This window comes from Engraulis encrasicolus, chromosome 14 (genome assembly GCF_034702125.1).
Source record: "Engraulis encrasicolus isolate BLACKSEA-1 chromosome 14, IST_EnEncr_1.0, whole genome shotgun sequence".
NCBI classification, from domain to species: Eukaryota; Metazoa; Chordata; class Actinopteri; order Clupeiformes; family Engraulidae; genus Engraulis; species Engraulis encrasicolus.
Genome location: NC_085870.1, coordinates 46,452,105 through 46,469,020, shown reverse-complemented (window position 1 = coordinate 46,469,020; position 16,916 = coordinate 46,452,105). Strand labels below are relative to the sequence as shown.

The following is a 16,916-nucleotide window of genomic DNA, read 5'->3' as shown; positions in this document are numbered from 1 at the left end:
CATCATAATAATTAGATTGCATTTCCTCACAGAAAATGCTGGTGTACACATATATGCTTGCTTTTTATGCATTCATTGCCCTTCATGCATGTGTTGCCCTAGCCACAACACTGTCTGTAAGGTGACTTGTTTGTTCCTAGGTTTCCATGGATTCTGTGACATTACTGTGCTTTGTTATGGTAGGCTATGTGACAATGACTGAAGTGCCATCCAAAAATGGTCTGGCCCATCCGAAACAGAAATTCTTGTGCCGTGACTGCCCCATCAGGTGCCCCCCCCCCCCCCCCCCCCACCAAAAAAATAGCCTAGGGCCCCGACAACCCCTTTGCCTAGGGCCCCCAAAATCCTAGAAACGGGCCTGGTGTGTGTGTGTGTGTCGGGGGGTTGTAGAAGAAGGAAAATGTTACCTGGCTGGGGAAGCTGCTGGGTTCCTCCAGGTTGCTGTTGCAGCAGCCAATTAGGCAGTTCTGTCCCGGAGGCTCCCTGTTAGCAATCGCACGCTCCTGAGGAAACAGAACAACACTCTTAGAACACCACACTTAGAACACCACTCTTAGAATACCACACTTGAAACACCACTCATAGAATCCCACACTTAGAACACCACTCTTAGAACGCCACACTTAAAACACCACTCTTAGAATGCCGCACCTAGAACACCACTCTTAGAATGCCACACTTAGAATACCACACTTAGAACACCACTCTTAGAACACCACACTTAGAACCTAGAAAATCTTTGCTCATGTCATACTACTCTACTGCTACTACTGCAACGACTTATCCACATACTCCAACTACTCAAGTTCATCTGCTCATACTTTACTGTATGATGGTTAACTACAAATGATGGTTATCAACTGTCAGGTGCATGACATGCAAGTCAGCAGGTTGTCACATTCTGAGCCAACACAAGTTGACAGGAGATTGGTCTGTGACATTGCGAGCAAAACCTAAAATGTTATTGTGTGGTAGTAGACATTGAGAGTAAATAGAATGGAGGCCAAAATTCTATTTCATTGTTGAAGCCAAGTTGGAGCCAAGGTTGGACCCAAAAAGACCAAAAAATGGCCAAATCCCATTCATTCCTATGAGAGACATAAAACCCTGTATCTCCCTTAAATGCCACTCCAGGGGGATCATTTTTCGCTCAACTAGTAGGTCCCCTTGCTCTCCAACTTACCAGGGTGGTGATTTTTTGTGGTGATGTTTTACTTTAGAGAGATATTAAAAGTTAAATTGACCAATGAGCATCAGAACATGGTTTGATTGACCGTTAGAAGTCTTGTTGTTGTCCAATCAGCACCTGCGTTTGGCGTTGCTAAGGTGGAATATAAGTTGGAATGTTCCCAAATCTGGCTTCAAAGCGTTGAATGGCAAATAGCGTTGATTTGGCGTCCATTCTATTTACTGTCAATGGGTATAGACGATGATATCGTCAAGTACATTCTCAAGCAATTTGACAGTACAGTAAGATGCAGTCATGCATGAATCAATGCCAATGATGTATGTGCAATTTTTCTGTGCTGTGAAACGGTAGGCTGTTAAACACAGACTAACAACTAATGCTAAGACAATCACCTATGACATTTTTATCTAGCTATCTATTTATATTTTTTACCATTATTGAACACAAACAACTACCAACAACCAAAACAACTGAAGCAGCACTCAAAGCCCTTTGCAAAATGTTTGGATGTTGTCAAGAGATACTGGCTTGACACTGGCACCTGCAAACCGGCCAAATGCTGCTAAAGCTCGGCTGTGGCTAGTAATACGTACAGTGTCACTAGCCAATTTGACTGCCAGCTTATTCCTTGGTATGACATACGCATCATAGTAGCCTATGTTCTGTTGTTTGCCCCTTGTGTATCAATACTTGTATTGTAAGTTCAAGAAAAGGATCAATAACTCTCAATATACTTCCATGTAGAAAGCTAGGCCTATACACTGCTCTTGCTTTAACACGTAGTTAAAAGTACACTATCAAGATAAAGAAGAAAAAAAACAATATAAAATCTGTGGCTGGCTAGTGGAATACCTGAATGGCTAGTGACTTGGGAAAACCACTAGCCATAGTGGCTGCTGGGTGAAAAAGTTAATGTCAAGCCCTGGATACTTGGATCGTGATGATGGGCAACTGTTTACATGTTTTACCGTAAACAGCTTAGGTGGCTGATTTGCTAATAGAGGCTGTTGAAGTGTTTATATTTTGAATACTCTGTTTGTGTGTGTGCGCGCGTGCGCGTCCGCGTGTGCGTGTGCGTATGCATGCGTGCGTGTGTGTCTGTGTGTGTAGTATAGCCGCCTCCTCTCAAGGGAGAGGTCATTAGATACCGCTCCATTTTCACCCACGTGCACGTGAGCTGTGTTTATGTCTGTATTTTCCTCTGCGTGCCAGTAAGAGTGCACGTGTGTGTGTGCATGTGTGTATGTGTGTGCGTGCACTGTATGTGTGTATGTGTGTGAATTTGTGTGCACATCTGGATGTCTCTGTGTAGGTGTGTGTACTATACAGTATGTGTTCTGCTGTGGATGTGTGTGCAGCATACTGTAGGATGTGTGTTTGTGTATGTGGATTTTGCGCACACTTGGATGTCTGTGTACGTGTGCACCGTACATATATGTCTGTATGTTTTGCACATTTGGATATCTCTGTCTGCATGTGTATAATTTGCACTTCTGTGTGTGTGTGCCCGTGCAGGCGTGTGCGTGTGTGTGTGTGTGTCTGTGTGTGTGTGCGTATGTGTGTGCGTGCGTGTTTGCATGTGTGTGTGTGTGTGATACGTCATTCCAGCTCCCCGCTTAGCTTAGTGGAGGGCATGAATAATTTCCCAGCTCCTCAGACGCTAGAGAACTGAACTGCTCCATTTTGAAAAATGCATTTGTTCACAGGGAGAAGCACAAGCACAGCACAGGGCAGGCAGGAAGGCAGGCTATGCCTCAATGCACAGTGCACACACCGGATTTAGAGGGAGAGTTATAGTGCTCAGAGCACGGACCACACAACACTGACCTGACAACTCACCGGGCAGAATAAGACATCTTGCCTTTCCCCCTTTTTTATTTAGTTTGACACAGAATTATTCTTGACAAATGGGCAAAACGTACACCTTGATTTCTTTTTACATCTACTCTGCAGCTACACAATTCAAACAGACCTACCTATTAAGGATGATGATTGATGGTTTTATCCAACCACAACACACAACAAAAAGAACCAATTCGTGCCATTCCTTCTTTCTTACTGACATAGCTGTTCTTGACAAAATTGGTAAAATATACAGTATACCTGGATTTTTTTGTCTACTATGTTGTCCCACAATTCAGATAAAGCCACACAGTACATATTAAGAATGATCGACACTTTTATTCTGCTCTGAACTGAGGCACTTCAGCTAGCCTTTTTCTGAGGTGCCTGAGTTCAAAATATTTGGTTGAGTTTTTTCCCCGTCCCACAATTGCCTCTCACTAGGTTGTAAATTACAGTGATTAAAAGAGTGTACCCTGCCTGAAATGCCATCTCTCCTTAACGAGATATGACTCAGTGCAGCCAGTTAGCCTACAGGACCTTAGAGTTTGTGTGTGTGTGTGTGTGTGTGTGTGTGTGTGTGTGTGTGTGTGTGTGTGTGTGTGTGTGTGTGTGTGTGTGTGTGTGTGTGTGTGTGTGTGTGTGTGTGTGTGTGTGTGTGTGTGTGTGTGTGTGAGAGAGAGAGAGTATGTGATAGAGATGGTGAGACAGAAGGAGATGAGGGAGAAAGAGTCCTTGCTTGCTGTTCATTGTGTGTGTGTGTGTGTGTGTGTGTGTGTGTGTGTGTGTGTGTGTGTGTGTGTGTGTGTGTGTGTGTGTGTGTGTGTGTCTGAATGTGCGCGCATGCATGTGTGTGTGCATGCTCACACCAATCTGAGTGAGAATGGGTTCGGTGTGTGTGTGTTCCGTTTGCAATCGCGACTGAATCGTGTAGGAGGGAGGGAGGCAGGTGTGTGCGTGTGTGTGTGTGTGTGTGTGTGTGTGTGTGTGTGTGTGTGTGTGTGTGTATGTGTATGTGTGTGTGGGCGGAAGGGCACACTCCACTCTGGAAGGAAGCGAAACAGTAAAAAAAAAAAAAAAAAACAGCGGCAGTCGAATGAAGCCATCAAGAAGCATGCAGTGGCCAGTGCCAGCCTGCCATCGTCATGGTAACTACCGTCTCTCTCTCTCTCTCTCTCTCTCTCTCTCTCTCTCTCTCTCTCTCTCTCTCTCTCTCTCTCACCTGGTACTCGAGGTGCTGCAGCTCCTCCACATCTCGCGGTGCGTTAGGCAGGTACTCGTACCGGGCCCCCTCCCGCAGCTCACGAGGCAGACTCATGTGATTGTAGTACAGCCTAGAGGGTGGATGGAGAGAGGAGGGGTGGGGGGGCTCCAAAAATTAAGGTAATAGTGCATATAATTCTTTTCTTCATGAACATGAGAGTGCTCACTATCAGATGCACACTAAGTCTTTGAGAGGATGGGCACGACAACACTGTCAGAAATTCTGGATCTCAAATGGTGCACTTGTGCTCTTTGGTGTTCGTGTTTCAGTGTGCACATTCATTACGCACTGAAACATAATGCCCGAAGTGTACAGGTGCATCATCGGAGACACAGCTACAATCTCAGTCTTGTACAGGAAAGTTTGTGAGATTATTTATAATTAAGCCTACTGCATATCATCAATGCATACATACACAAAGCTCAAGGTGTGAGAGGGTAGGAATATTTACAGTACAGCACAGGCCGTAGGCTTTGTGAAATCATTTACAATCACAGAGGAAAATCTAGACTGCTACCAATGATGCAATTGAAACTAAATATGAGTATATTTCCCCCTTTTTTTGCTGTGTGCCAGTTTGCTACTTGGAGAGTTTGCTCACAGCATAGGTCCGCTGACCTTGTTCTCTGGATTATCCACAACCAGACAGAACAAACACATCACAACAACCAACAACTAAGAAGTTTTCCTCAGTGACACATACAGTAGACCTACTGTTTAGTCTTTCTCACTCTTAATCTGTTAAGAAAAAGGTCTTAACATCTCAGCAAATACAGATAAAGTGCATTTCCTAGTAAGACGTTTACCTACAATAACAGATGTCTGCAAAAAACAACATCAGCAGGAATAGAGCTTATGAATTAAGCATTCTGTACACATCGCACCACCAAAATAACTTTCTGCAGTGCGGGATCATTTGGATGCGTTTTTGCATCCATGTGGCGTTCTGCTTGTTAATAATTGATGGTGGCAGTGTATTCCCTGAACTGGGGTTGGTGTATGTTTAATTGGATTTCACAGGTGAACGCAAAACTAGGGCGCGAATATTCCCTCCATTCTGACATTTATTTGTGCTGAAACAGCGGAGATGATAGTTCGTGCTTTTCTCAGTAAATGTAACTGTCTTAATGGTCGTTTTACCTTCAAATGAACAACATGCGAGAGCATAGTTCTATACATTTAATGTTGTGTAACATTTTATCTCTCAATAACAGTTTGCAATGGATAGAGTTGTTAGATATTTCCGTTGTTTACAACTGACAACATGACAGATGCCATGAAGCGTTTAGGCCCTTTTACACTTTCAAACAAATCAACCCAATACAATTTCAAAATGTAAAGTCATCATCATAAACATGATTATATTTATTCTAAATCATGTATCCCTCTTTTTCACTCATTGTAATCAGTGTTTCTGCAAATCACTGTTTTGCTGCTGCCTTCTTTGAAAGCTATCTGTCTATAATAACACGAGACACCTGCCTGGGTATTTGTGCAGAGCGAAGTGAAGTGCGCATCTGTGTGTGGGTAATGTATCGCTACCTGTTTGTTGTTTGGCAGGTGGTACAGGTGCCTGTGTGTGTTTTTTTCCCCCGCACGTGGGAGAGCACGTTATCGTCTGTGAGTCAGTATGGCTGACAGAGAAGCCGAAAGGGGGTGGACAAAGGGGTCAGTTCTCCCGAGCCCAGGGAGACGGAGGGCCCAGAATCAGAGGCGGAACAACTGTACACAGGGTCCCAAGGAAAAACACTGATATGGCCCACCATACGGCTTGCCAAAGTCATAATAGGGCCCCCACCACCAATACGGGAGGGCCCTGGGCCCAGGGGCAAATGCCCTGCTCGCCCCTCCTATAGTTCCGCCCATGCCCAGAATTGAGTCCTCATAACATTGTATGTATTGAGTGGGAGTGCCTTTCAGATAACTTTGTCCCGGGCCTGGCTAAAGCTGTGAGTCAGTATGGCTGTGAATATACACCTGTCTGTCTCTGACATGTAGGAGTACGACTTCATATGGAAGTGTGAAGACGACACACCTGTCTACAGCACTCCTTTAAGGGCCACTGGGTTATGTCCTCAATTGAGAGGATATTGATGTAGCCTGGCGACGCCATCCTATGTACTCCACCCAAAGATTTTGGCTCCGCACCTAGTCTGGCAAAACCCTCCTAGCTCGGTTCGCTCACTGTTTAGCCAATCAGCAAACAGTTGAGAGTGGTGACACAGAACTCAACCGCAAAGTCCGTTACTGATTGGTTAAGGTAACACTATCCACACTTTTGTTTTGTTATTTGTATGCTTTTGCGACACTATATCGTAACAGTCATGCTAATAAAGCACAATATGTGTTCTAATTTGAATTCAGAACTCCAATGAATTTAAGTGGCAGAGTAAGATCAGACCATCTCCCACCCTCCACGTAGACGGATTCCTCTTAGCTTTCGCCAGAAAGTCAACAGTCGGCTTTCGTCCAGGCTAATATTGATGCATGCACTTAGATGAACTTTTTAAATACACTTTACTTTACTTCACTGTTATCTGTCATGTCTTGCTCTTTATGTCAGTCTGTAAAATGTCAGTCTTGTATATGTCTGTCCTGGCATGGTATAGAGAGAAAACGTAATTTCATTTCCCTTGTATGTCTTGTGCATATGAAGAAAGTGACAATAAAAGCTGAGTGTCATGTACTAACTAGCATTGGGTTTGTGACATTGGGTGCCATGGCATTCAGAGAAACAAATGACACCTTATGACAACAGTCAAACCTCAATAATGTGTCAGTGATGTTCCTGACATGGGTTATGTCATTCTTATGACTGTTAGATGACACCCTTTTGTAGAAGTACTGTATGTGTTACCAGCAATCAATCTTACACTGTCACTCATTGGGTCTTTACAAAAAACTATTTACAAAAAATAAACAGCTACAGAGGACACTCATCTGCTGAATTGTCGTCAGCTTTTCATGACCACTGAGAGGAGGGATTTAATCACGTACACAGCAGTCTACACAACACTGATTTGTGACATTTCTCTAAATGTCACTGATCTGTGTTGTACTGTACACACAATTTGCATTACGTTGCAACCCCCTGGAGCTCAGCGCTGCCTCTTCTCCTCAGCAATACATGCAGCCTGCTGGGGGTGAGGTGAGCTCTCTCAGTAGGTATTTATAGTAATATAACGAGGGAGATGCTTATGTCGGTGAGTAAAGAGTACCACCCCGCCTAACAAACCCAAATTTAATCACTGAGTGATCCACCTTCAGGGGTCACTGTGGCGCATTGGGCTACTGCCACCCACATATGGACTGGCACGCCCATGGGGACCCAGATTCGAGTCTGGCCTGGGTCATTTCCCAGCCCTACCCCATCTCTCTCTCCTGCTCATTTCCTGTCTCCTCTCATTATAAAGCCCCCCTCCTCAAAAAAAGGAGTGCTCCCCCTCCTTACGAAACCCATTGAAGACTTGCCTGGGAAATCCCATGCTGCATTGCACAATCATTCCGATCTGGAAGACAGCACGGATGCACTAATGCAGGGGTCCCCAAACTAAGGCCCGGGGGCCGGATGCGGCCCGCCACGCCCTTTTCACCGGCCCTCCACCTCTCTGCACCTCACCATTTGCCCAAAGAAGCAATCCTTACAGGAAAAAAATGATGATAAAATATATTTTTATTTCCATTTCTATTGTATCACTCATAAACCTTCAACCAACCATTTTTCTAAACTTTCCTTGCTATTTTTACGTGGTTGTTGGAAATTAATAGGAATACCTGTGGCATTTCAAATTGAAAAACATGTGAAGTACTCACTTCTTTTCCAAATCACTTGTTATGATGAACTATTTTGTGCTAGAAATTATGGCTATAACAGGCAGTGGCCTAGTATACAGCCCACATGATTGATCCCGGCCCCTGATCACTGTCAGGAACGATAATGTGGCCCCCAGACAAAAAAGTTTGGGGACCCCTGCACTAATGTAATATGTTATTCTACACCAAAAGTGGGGTCCTAAGCTAGGGAGCCAATCAGAGAGCAGGGAGGGGTGGAAAGGCAATGACACAAACTACTAGACAAACGAGAGATTGCAGTTTGTTTGAATAGATACAACTGACACAATTAGCTATGGGCTACGTGTGCCAGATGATGCATTCATAACGCCCAATAAATGGCCATGGGCAATCATAAACCACACCTTTCCTACAAGACATTGCATAGGTAGTCTCTGGTTTTAACCAGGCAGGTGTTTCCCTCTCCTTGAACAATTTAAGCAGCGGCCATGCCCAGTGGTGTGCAAAGACATTTTGGGGGCAGGTGCTGGCCAGGGGCCATGGGGCATGTGGAACTTCTGACTGCCTTACTATATCGAGGCATTATTATCACCCACTTTTAATCATCAAGCTTTGCTAGATGATCATGTCAAGCGTCAAGCTTTTCTAGATGACGTGAAAAACAACAAAAAAGAGCTTTCAAAAAGGGCAGTTTTTGCCCAGAAGGGCAAAGGGGCAGGTGCTTTAGCACCACCTCATCCCTATCTGTGGTCATGCCAGTGTAGAGGTTCAGTTCAGTTTCAGTTTCAGCGGTGTGATGGCGGTGGTGGTGTACGCACCTTTCCTGGTAGGGGTGGCTCCGGGGCATGGTGGAGGCTGTCACCCCGCAGCCCAGCCCCCTCAGCGGGTCCCAGGGCCGCTCAGTCTGCGTGCTGCAGTCGGAGGTGTGTTGGAGGTGCAAGCTGCGGCCGCGTCGGTGGCCCTCCAGCTGCAGCATGATGGGCTGCTCGTAGCTGGCCAGGATGCGGAGGGCGTCCCGCTTACGCAGGTGGCTCAGGTCCCGGCTGCTCACCTGAGGAGGGGCAGAGGGACAGAGCACAGATGGTTAAGCAAGGCAATTTTATTTGTATAGCACATCTCATACATACTGTAAATGCAATTCAATGTGCTGTACAGTACAGTAGGATAAAATTATGTAAAATAAAATAACATGAAATAAGAGAGGACGGTAGAGTAGAGAAGATAAGAGGATAGTAGAGTAGAGGAGATATACTTTACTAGGAGAGAAGAGGACAATAGAGTAGAGAGGTGCCCAGCATCATATTCACATTACATCACACAATAATGGCAATAAGAGATGGCAGCCTGGCCCCATTGCCAGTGCCTGATGCATATGATATTGTGTGCTTGGCGCCACCCTCAGGTGACCCAAAACACAGCCGGCAGACACACAAACAGACAGACAGACACAAGACTTGTGGCACAGAGTCATCAGTGAAGTATTGGTGTTGTTTGCAAGAGGAGTTACAGGGACCAAGTCTGCTTCAGTAATCTGCCCTGCTTCACCTGCTTCAGTAATCGATCATACATAATCATATCATATTATATCGTACTTACTGTAAATATATTATTTAAACAGGATCTTGAGCTGTATACTACCAGCCCTTCTCATTTCAATCTCTGAATTTTAGCGTCTTGCTTTGCTATGTTGAGAAATGTTAACATGTTTAGGCTTTGCTATTGTTTCAAACAATTCCATATATCTTATTCTTTACCCAATCAGTAATACCTGTATGTGGTCATGACATGCAAATAGCTTGGCTGTAAGCCTGCCTATGCATTATTTTTCAAATGTATAGGATGTCATACCAAATATGGTGGATAAGAGGAATATACTTCAGGCTCTTTCCAGGATCCATGTGATGTCAGGTGAACGCCCCTTCAGGAGACGAGTGATTAGGAGACCTTTGGAGTCTTACAGTTTAGAATCAATGGAGTCCCCTTAACGCTGTAGATGGCGGTAGCGCACAACTTGTGCAAGCCACCACCAAATACCACTTAAAGATAAGACGAAGGAGGGGACAACACCCCCTTGGAAGACCAAACTTGAGCACACTCTTTTGTGTTGGGTGGGCGGAGTTTGAATCCTCTTTCTTTAATCTACCCTCTTTGTTCATATAGTAGCTCACAAATAATCTGGCCAGGAAAACAATCTACAACATTTCAAATTCCCCCGAAAAAGGGAACCAATCAATTTTGAGCATTTCCAAAGGCTCCATGAGGCATGTTTAAGGCAATGACACAAATTCATTCAGGTGAGTGAAGGAATGTGTTGTCTAACTGATTGAAGCTTCAATCGGTAGCATACACAGGCATTTCATGACCACAAGCTGGACATGCCCTTAGCATCTTCCGCAGAGAAATGTTGTAGAACAGTGGTTCTCAACCTTTATTGAGCAAACGCCCCCTTGACCTCATTATAAGCCTCCTAACGCCCTCCTTGACCTCATCATAAGTCTGCCAATACCCCCCTTAATATTGAAAAATTAAAAAGACTAATGCACACCAATGGCAACTAAGCCCCTGCCCCCACTCATCTGTATCCTTCTCAACGCCCCCCTGGGGCTCCCAAACGCCCCCTGGGGGGCTGTAGCGCCCCCGTTGAAAAACACTATTGTAGAAGATTGTTTGCCTGGCCAGACCAAAGTCTTAAGGAGACTTGCCGTTGCAATAGCCAGGCTAGACGAACACCCCCTTTGTTCCCTGTCTCACAGGAATATAATTATTTTACCTGTGTAAGAGTGATTCTACGATTCGACTGCGCTTTTAAGTCCATGGATTTTATTTGCCAATTCTATGCTATGCCCAACAAAATAAAGGCATTTTAATTACAAACAAGATGAGTGCCTTGGTATTTCTAAAACTTTTTTGATATCCACAGTGTAATTGAATCTTGAAAAAATACGCCACATCGATTACTTGCCGCATTTAATTGCCCTGCCCCTGCATTGCGATGCATTGCCGAATTGATTATTGTTGACACCACTACAATCCAATGTTGCATATTCCACATTATCTGGGTTTTCCTGTCCAATTCAACCCTAATTGCCCTAATTATCAATCACCTAGTTGGTTTGGACAAGTAAAACCAGGTCATTTGAAATATATAGCACTGGATTTCCACCACTGGCCTACTGTACTAATGTTGTGGTGCTCTGTATCCCTAATCTTCTTCCTCCCTTCTAACTGGCCTTTACCCCTTCATAATGTACTATTTACTCTGTTAAAATACCTATAACCTCAAGTGGATGAACCATGCTATAAAACATTTTCCATCAGAGTTTGGGCCTAAATTATGGCCACCAGTAGTTCTCCTCTGCTGTAGCATTAATAGTGGCGTCAACAATGATCGATCCAGAATCGATCCGGCAAGTTCCAGAATTGATCCGGCGAAGTTTCAATTACTTCCATGGATATTTCGGGAGCAAAGGAATGTTAAATTAAATAAAAGCACTTCAAAACATTGCAAGACTGATACAGACTGATACAGAAAACAGCCAATAAATTGTTGCTCAGTATCTGACTACTTGTATTGCCTCATCATGACTGATTAATAATTTGCTCTGCTTTCAGTAGAAATGTAATGCATTGCAATGCATTGTAGAACTGAATCGGATCGGATCACATAGAATCAAATCGAATCGAATCGCTACCTCCCTATTCGTGATCGGATCGTGAGGGCAATGCCGATCCACACCACTAAGCATTAATATAATTGGATATCATCGTCATCATCATCATCATCATCATCATCATCATCATCCTTTACCACTTCATAATCGGTATTTACTCTGTTAAAATACCTATAACCTCAAGTGGATAAGCCATGCTATAAAACATTTTCCACCACAATGTGGGCCTAAATTAGCCACCAGTTCTCTGCTGTAGCATTAATATAATTGGATATTGACCACATTGAGTAAATCATCATCATCATCATCATCATCATCATCATCATCATCATCATCATCATCATGAAATATGTGAAATGTGTTATACACCCTATCAGACCTGGAAAGTCTTTGGTCCCGAGTAGAGCCTGATGGGTGTGATTTGTGCTCTGTGATGCTGCTGGGTTGTTCAGTCCCTCAGCAGTCACCAGTTAACACTTACAGAGGTGGGGTTATTTTATCCTTTGAATAGAATACAGTAGGTACATGCTCTACTTCAGAGCACAAAAAGTACATGAATCACAGCCCTTTTGAATTATTTTTCCACATGATGACTGAAGGCTACAACAGTGGGTACTGCTTCGTGGCCTCTGAATTCATGTTGCACAGTACTGTACTGCCGTTAACCCAATAACATGCATAATTATGAAATGTACAGCCTGTTTGGAGTTAAATTAATATGAAAAGGCTTGTTGAGCTCAGATTTTAAAAAAGGACCGGCTTGCTTACTTTTGTGTGTCCCATGTATTCCCATATTTAATTATAGAAAGAAAAAAGGAGGTCCACATTCGAAATAGACAAAAACAGCAAGCAGTATTACAATGTGAAGACCGCAAAGGACACACAATGAACCATACATCAGGCAGCAGCACCAAAATAGGGCCATTGAGTAAGTAGCCTACCCAGCACTAGGCCAGGAAGGATGATGGAGGAGGAGACATGCCTGAATGTGTCACCTCCAAAACAAGAGTTGCCCTGCGTACCAAAGTCAAACCCCATTTGGACAGGACAAATTAAGCCTCCCATTTTTGCACTGGGGGAAGTTTTATTTAAACCTCTCCTCCATGGAACAATGGTAGCTACTACCAACTCTCTGTCTCTCTCTGTCTCTCTATCTCTCTCTCTCTCCATCCATCTGTGATGTCGGGTGAGTCATGTGATTTGGAGGTGGGATGGAATTGAGTGTCACTATTTTTGAATTTGAATCCGAGAAGCTTCACAAGCTCCATCGAGCAGTAGTCTGCATCTATGCTTATGTTACATTCTAAAGATTATAAAAATAATTCCTCTGTCCTCTGGTCATATTTCACAGCGTCAGGGTTTGTCTCCGCCCTGGATACTTTGCCATTTGCAGTAGCAACCTGCCAACACTGACAGGGCCCCCCACACGGCCTGCAAAGGCCCTAATAGGGCCCCCACCACCAATATGAGAGGGCCCTGGGCCCAGGGACATGCCCTGCTTGCACCCCCACCCCCGGCTTTGCCCTTGCTGGGCACACAGCAATACATGCAAGCAGGGCCGTATTACCGACCGGGCGAATGGGGCTGGCGCCCCGGGGCCCATGGATCCAGGGGGCCCAGGGGGGCCCAACAACAAAACAGATACCGATATCGATGCTGATTGCGATAGAGGCCTCTATTCTAGGATCTTCTTTAGTTGTACTTCTTTAGTCTATAAGGGTTAACTGAAATGGGCTGGGGGGAGTGACAGCAGAGGGCCCTCGGCCACAGGACATAGGAACCAGAGGGCCCCTGGGCCATGTCGTACAGCAACCAGAGGGCCCCTAGGCCACGGAGGACGGCAATCAGAGGGCCCCTGGGACACGGGGTAAGGCAAAGGGCCCCTGAACCACGGGATATGGCAACCAGAGGCCCCCTGGGCCACGGGGGACGCAATCAGAGGGCCCCTGGGACACGGGGTAAGGCAAAGGGCCCCTGAACCACGGGATATGGCAACCAGAGGCCCCCTGGGCCACGGGGGACGCAATCAGAGGGCCCCTGGGCCACGGGGGACGGCTATCAAAGGGCCCCTGAGCAGAAAGAGACTTCTGCAGGGGAGTGTGGGGGGTTGGTTTGGTATGGGCTCGGAGCGGGAGGGGGGGCCCTTGCAATCTCCTTGCCCCGGGGCCCAGACCCACCTTAATCCGGGCCTGCATGCAAGCATTCCCTAGTCCTGAGCCAGAGACAACCTTTATCTGTGTTTCAACCAGAAACTGACAAGCTCTAAATTCATTCCAATGAGGGGTGTGAGGGTCACATAGCAGATGGGCAGATTATGAATTTGGCAATCATAGTAAGGTGCATTCCCTATGCAGGGTCATCAGATGTAAAAATAAATAAATAAACAAAAATGGAAACAGTGCCAGTGGTATTAAATGAGCCACAGTGTACACGTTGAATACATATGTAATGTTATAATGACTATTTATAATGACTATTTGATACATGGACTCTGCTATCATAAAGCATATCCTGTTCTGTATGTGGATGAGCTATCTTCAGAAGTGAGTAAATTCCAATGGGTAGTCATTAAATATTTCATATGAACTCTGTTGTACAAGCTGCATTTCTAGAGAAATGTACTTACACTTTCCACGATTTGGTCAAATTATAATTGAGTGGCAGGCCAGGCTACGTCCATCATTGACATTATACAGACATTTTTAGTCACTGCTACTGTATATATATATATATATATATATATATATATATATATATATATTAGGGCTTTTTCTACCTCTATCCTTGACAGGACAGTGGAAGAGCGACAGGAAATGAGCAGAGAGAGAGAGAGACGGGGAAGAATCGGCAAATGACCCGTGCCGGAATTGAACCCGGGTCACCGGCGCAGTAACCCAGTGCCCCACCGCCACCGCTAAAGGCCACGGTAGGGCCCTACAACCCTGTCTCTAACAGGGGAAGAGCATGGGACCAGTGAGCCAGCCAGCCAGCCAGCGGCCACCTGTACCAGCAGCAGCAGCAGCAGCAGCCGCCCTCCCTATAGTGGAGTGTGTAGTAGAGTACAGTATGCCGACCTCTCCCTCTCCTCTGGAGCCCCTCTGGGGAGGAAGTCCAGCCAACAGTGGCGGCGGTGGGAAGGGATGTGATGCCATGCACACCGCGTCCTTAATGGAACACTGCTTTTCCCAGCCGCACCGCACAGAACAGCAGAGAGAGAGAGAGAGAGAGGGAGAGAGATAGAGAGAGAGAGAAAGAGAGAGAGATACCCCCGTCCGTCTGTCCTCCGTTCTTTCCCTGCTTCCGCTGCGCTGGCCGTTCATAATGACACAAGCGCGCGTAGCATTTTCATAACTAATGTACATCACTGGCATGACTCATGCCCCTGAGACAGCCCATCGCACCCAGAGAGAGAGAGAGAGAGAGAGAGAGGGATGGGGAGGGAGAGAGCAAGAGAGAGAGAGAGAGACGGAGACACACAGAGAGAGAGAGAGAGAGAGAGAGAGAGAGATGAGGAGGGAGAGAGAATGAAGAGGGAAAGAGGAGAGAGGAGACTAAGTGCGAGTGTGAGTGTGTTTTTCGTGCCCTAATGTGTAAAACTGCAATTTAGGAAAAATAATCATGATGTCGTCATTTTGTGATGTTGACAAATGTGAGAGAGCAGATGGGCAAGGGTAGGCAGTGGCATACACGCTTGTGTGTGTGTGTGTGTGTGTGTGTGTGTGTGTGTGTGTGTGTGTGTGTGTGTGTGTGTGTGTGTGTGTGTGTGTGTGTGTGTGTGTGTGTGTGTGTGTGTGTGTGTGTGTGTGTGAGAGAGAGAGTGACTGGGTGACTATGTGTATACTTGCACATGCCTCTGGACAATCTCAGGCGCTCTCTATTTTTTGTCCCTGATTTCTTGTGACACGCTAACCCCACCAGCAGGACATGCTCCGCGAAGCACGCACGCACACACACACACACACACACACACACACACCCTAGCATGGCTCTAACGCAGCCAAGCACACACAGACACACACACACACACACATGGCCCTAACAACCATGCTCTCACACAGCCCTAGTGTAACTCTCACACTGCACTATCAAAGAGCCAAGCGCATATGACACACAGCCCTCACATAGCCTTCACACACACACACACACACACACACACACACACACACACACACACACACACACACACACACACACACACACACACACACACACACACACACACACACAAACACACACACACACACACACACACACACACACACACACACACACACACACACACACACACACACATACACACACACACACACACACACACACACACACACACACACACACACACACACACACACTGCCATAACGTCAAGCATGGCCTCTTGTCAAGCCAAACACACAGAGAGGAGCCTAAGTTACACAGCTCTCACACAGTCAACCGCACGCCGTCTAACACAGTAAAACAGAGCGCTGTAACATGGACACACTCCTCCTCACACACATGGACCTCACACAGTCCTCTGCTGTCATACAACCAAACGCAGAGGAGCTTAAAGGTGCACTGTGAAATATTTGTAGAAGGTTATTTCCAGAATTCATGCTGCCCATTCACAAATGATACCTTTTTCATGAATGCCTACCACCACCATCAAATTCTAAGTATTCATTATGACTGGGACAATTGCACTTTTCATGAAAAGGTGAATCATTGTCTACCATTTTTAATTTCCAAACTTACGGTACTTTGGTCATACTAGTAAATAGTTGTTTATTACTTAGTAAATATTCATGAAAAGATCAAATTTGGCAATAGGCAGCATGGTTTCAATGAGCAGTATAGTTGGAATACCTACTCTGGCCACCATCCTAGTGCAACTTGAAGTTGCATAGCTCTCACTAGGGCTCTAAATTTACACCTGCCACCGGCCAAATGTTGGTGAAAATTCCATTTGGGTAGTAGAATAGAACATTTCACTAGCCACTTTGACCCATTCATGAGAGTGTGTTTGGAGAGTAAGATTCAAATCTACTAGCCACTTTGACGGGTGAAATAGTTACTTTACAGTCCTGGCTCTCACACAGTCAAAGCACACAAACAGTAGCTTAGTACACACATCATTTAAAGGTGTAGTGTCACACCAGTGTGACAGGAATGTTTGGACAC

The 16,916-nt window shown here is 45.3% G+C and overlaps 1 protein-coding gene across 1 annotated transcript in view; it reads right to left on the bottom strand.

The window, feature by feature from the left end:
* Positions 1-16,916, bottom strand: part of LOC134463486 (uncharacterized) — a 31,215-nt gene that overhangs the window by 8,625 nt on the left and 5,674 nt on the right. The window contains exons 2-4 of the mRNA XM_063216683.1: positions 8,906-9,138; positions 4,254-4,365; positions 408-503 (exon numbers count right to left, since the gene is read on the bottom strand). Of these exons, the coding sequence (XP_063072753.1) occupies positions 408-503; positions 4,254-4,365; positions 8,906-9,138 (441 nt within the window). The remainder of the gene's footprint in view (positions 1-407; positions 504-4,253; positions 4,366-8,905; positions 9,139-16,916) is intronic.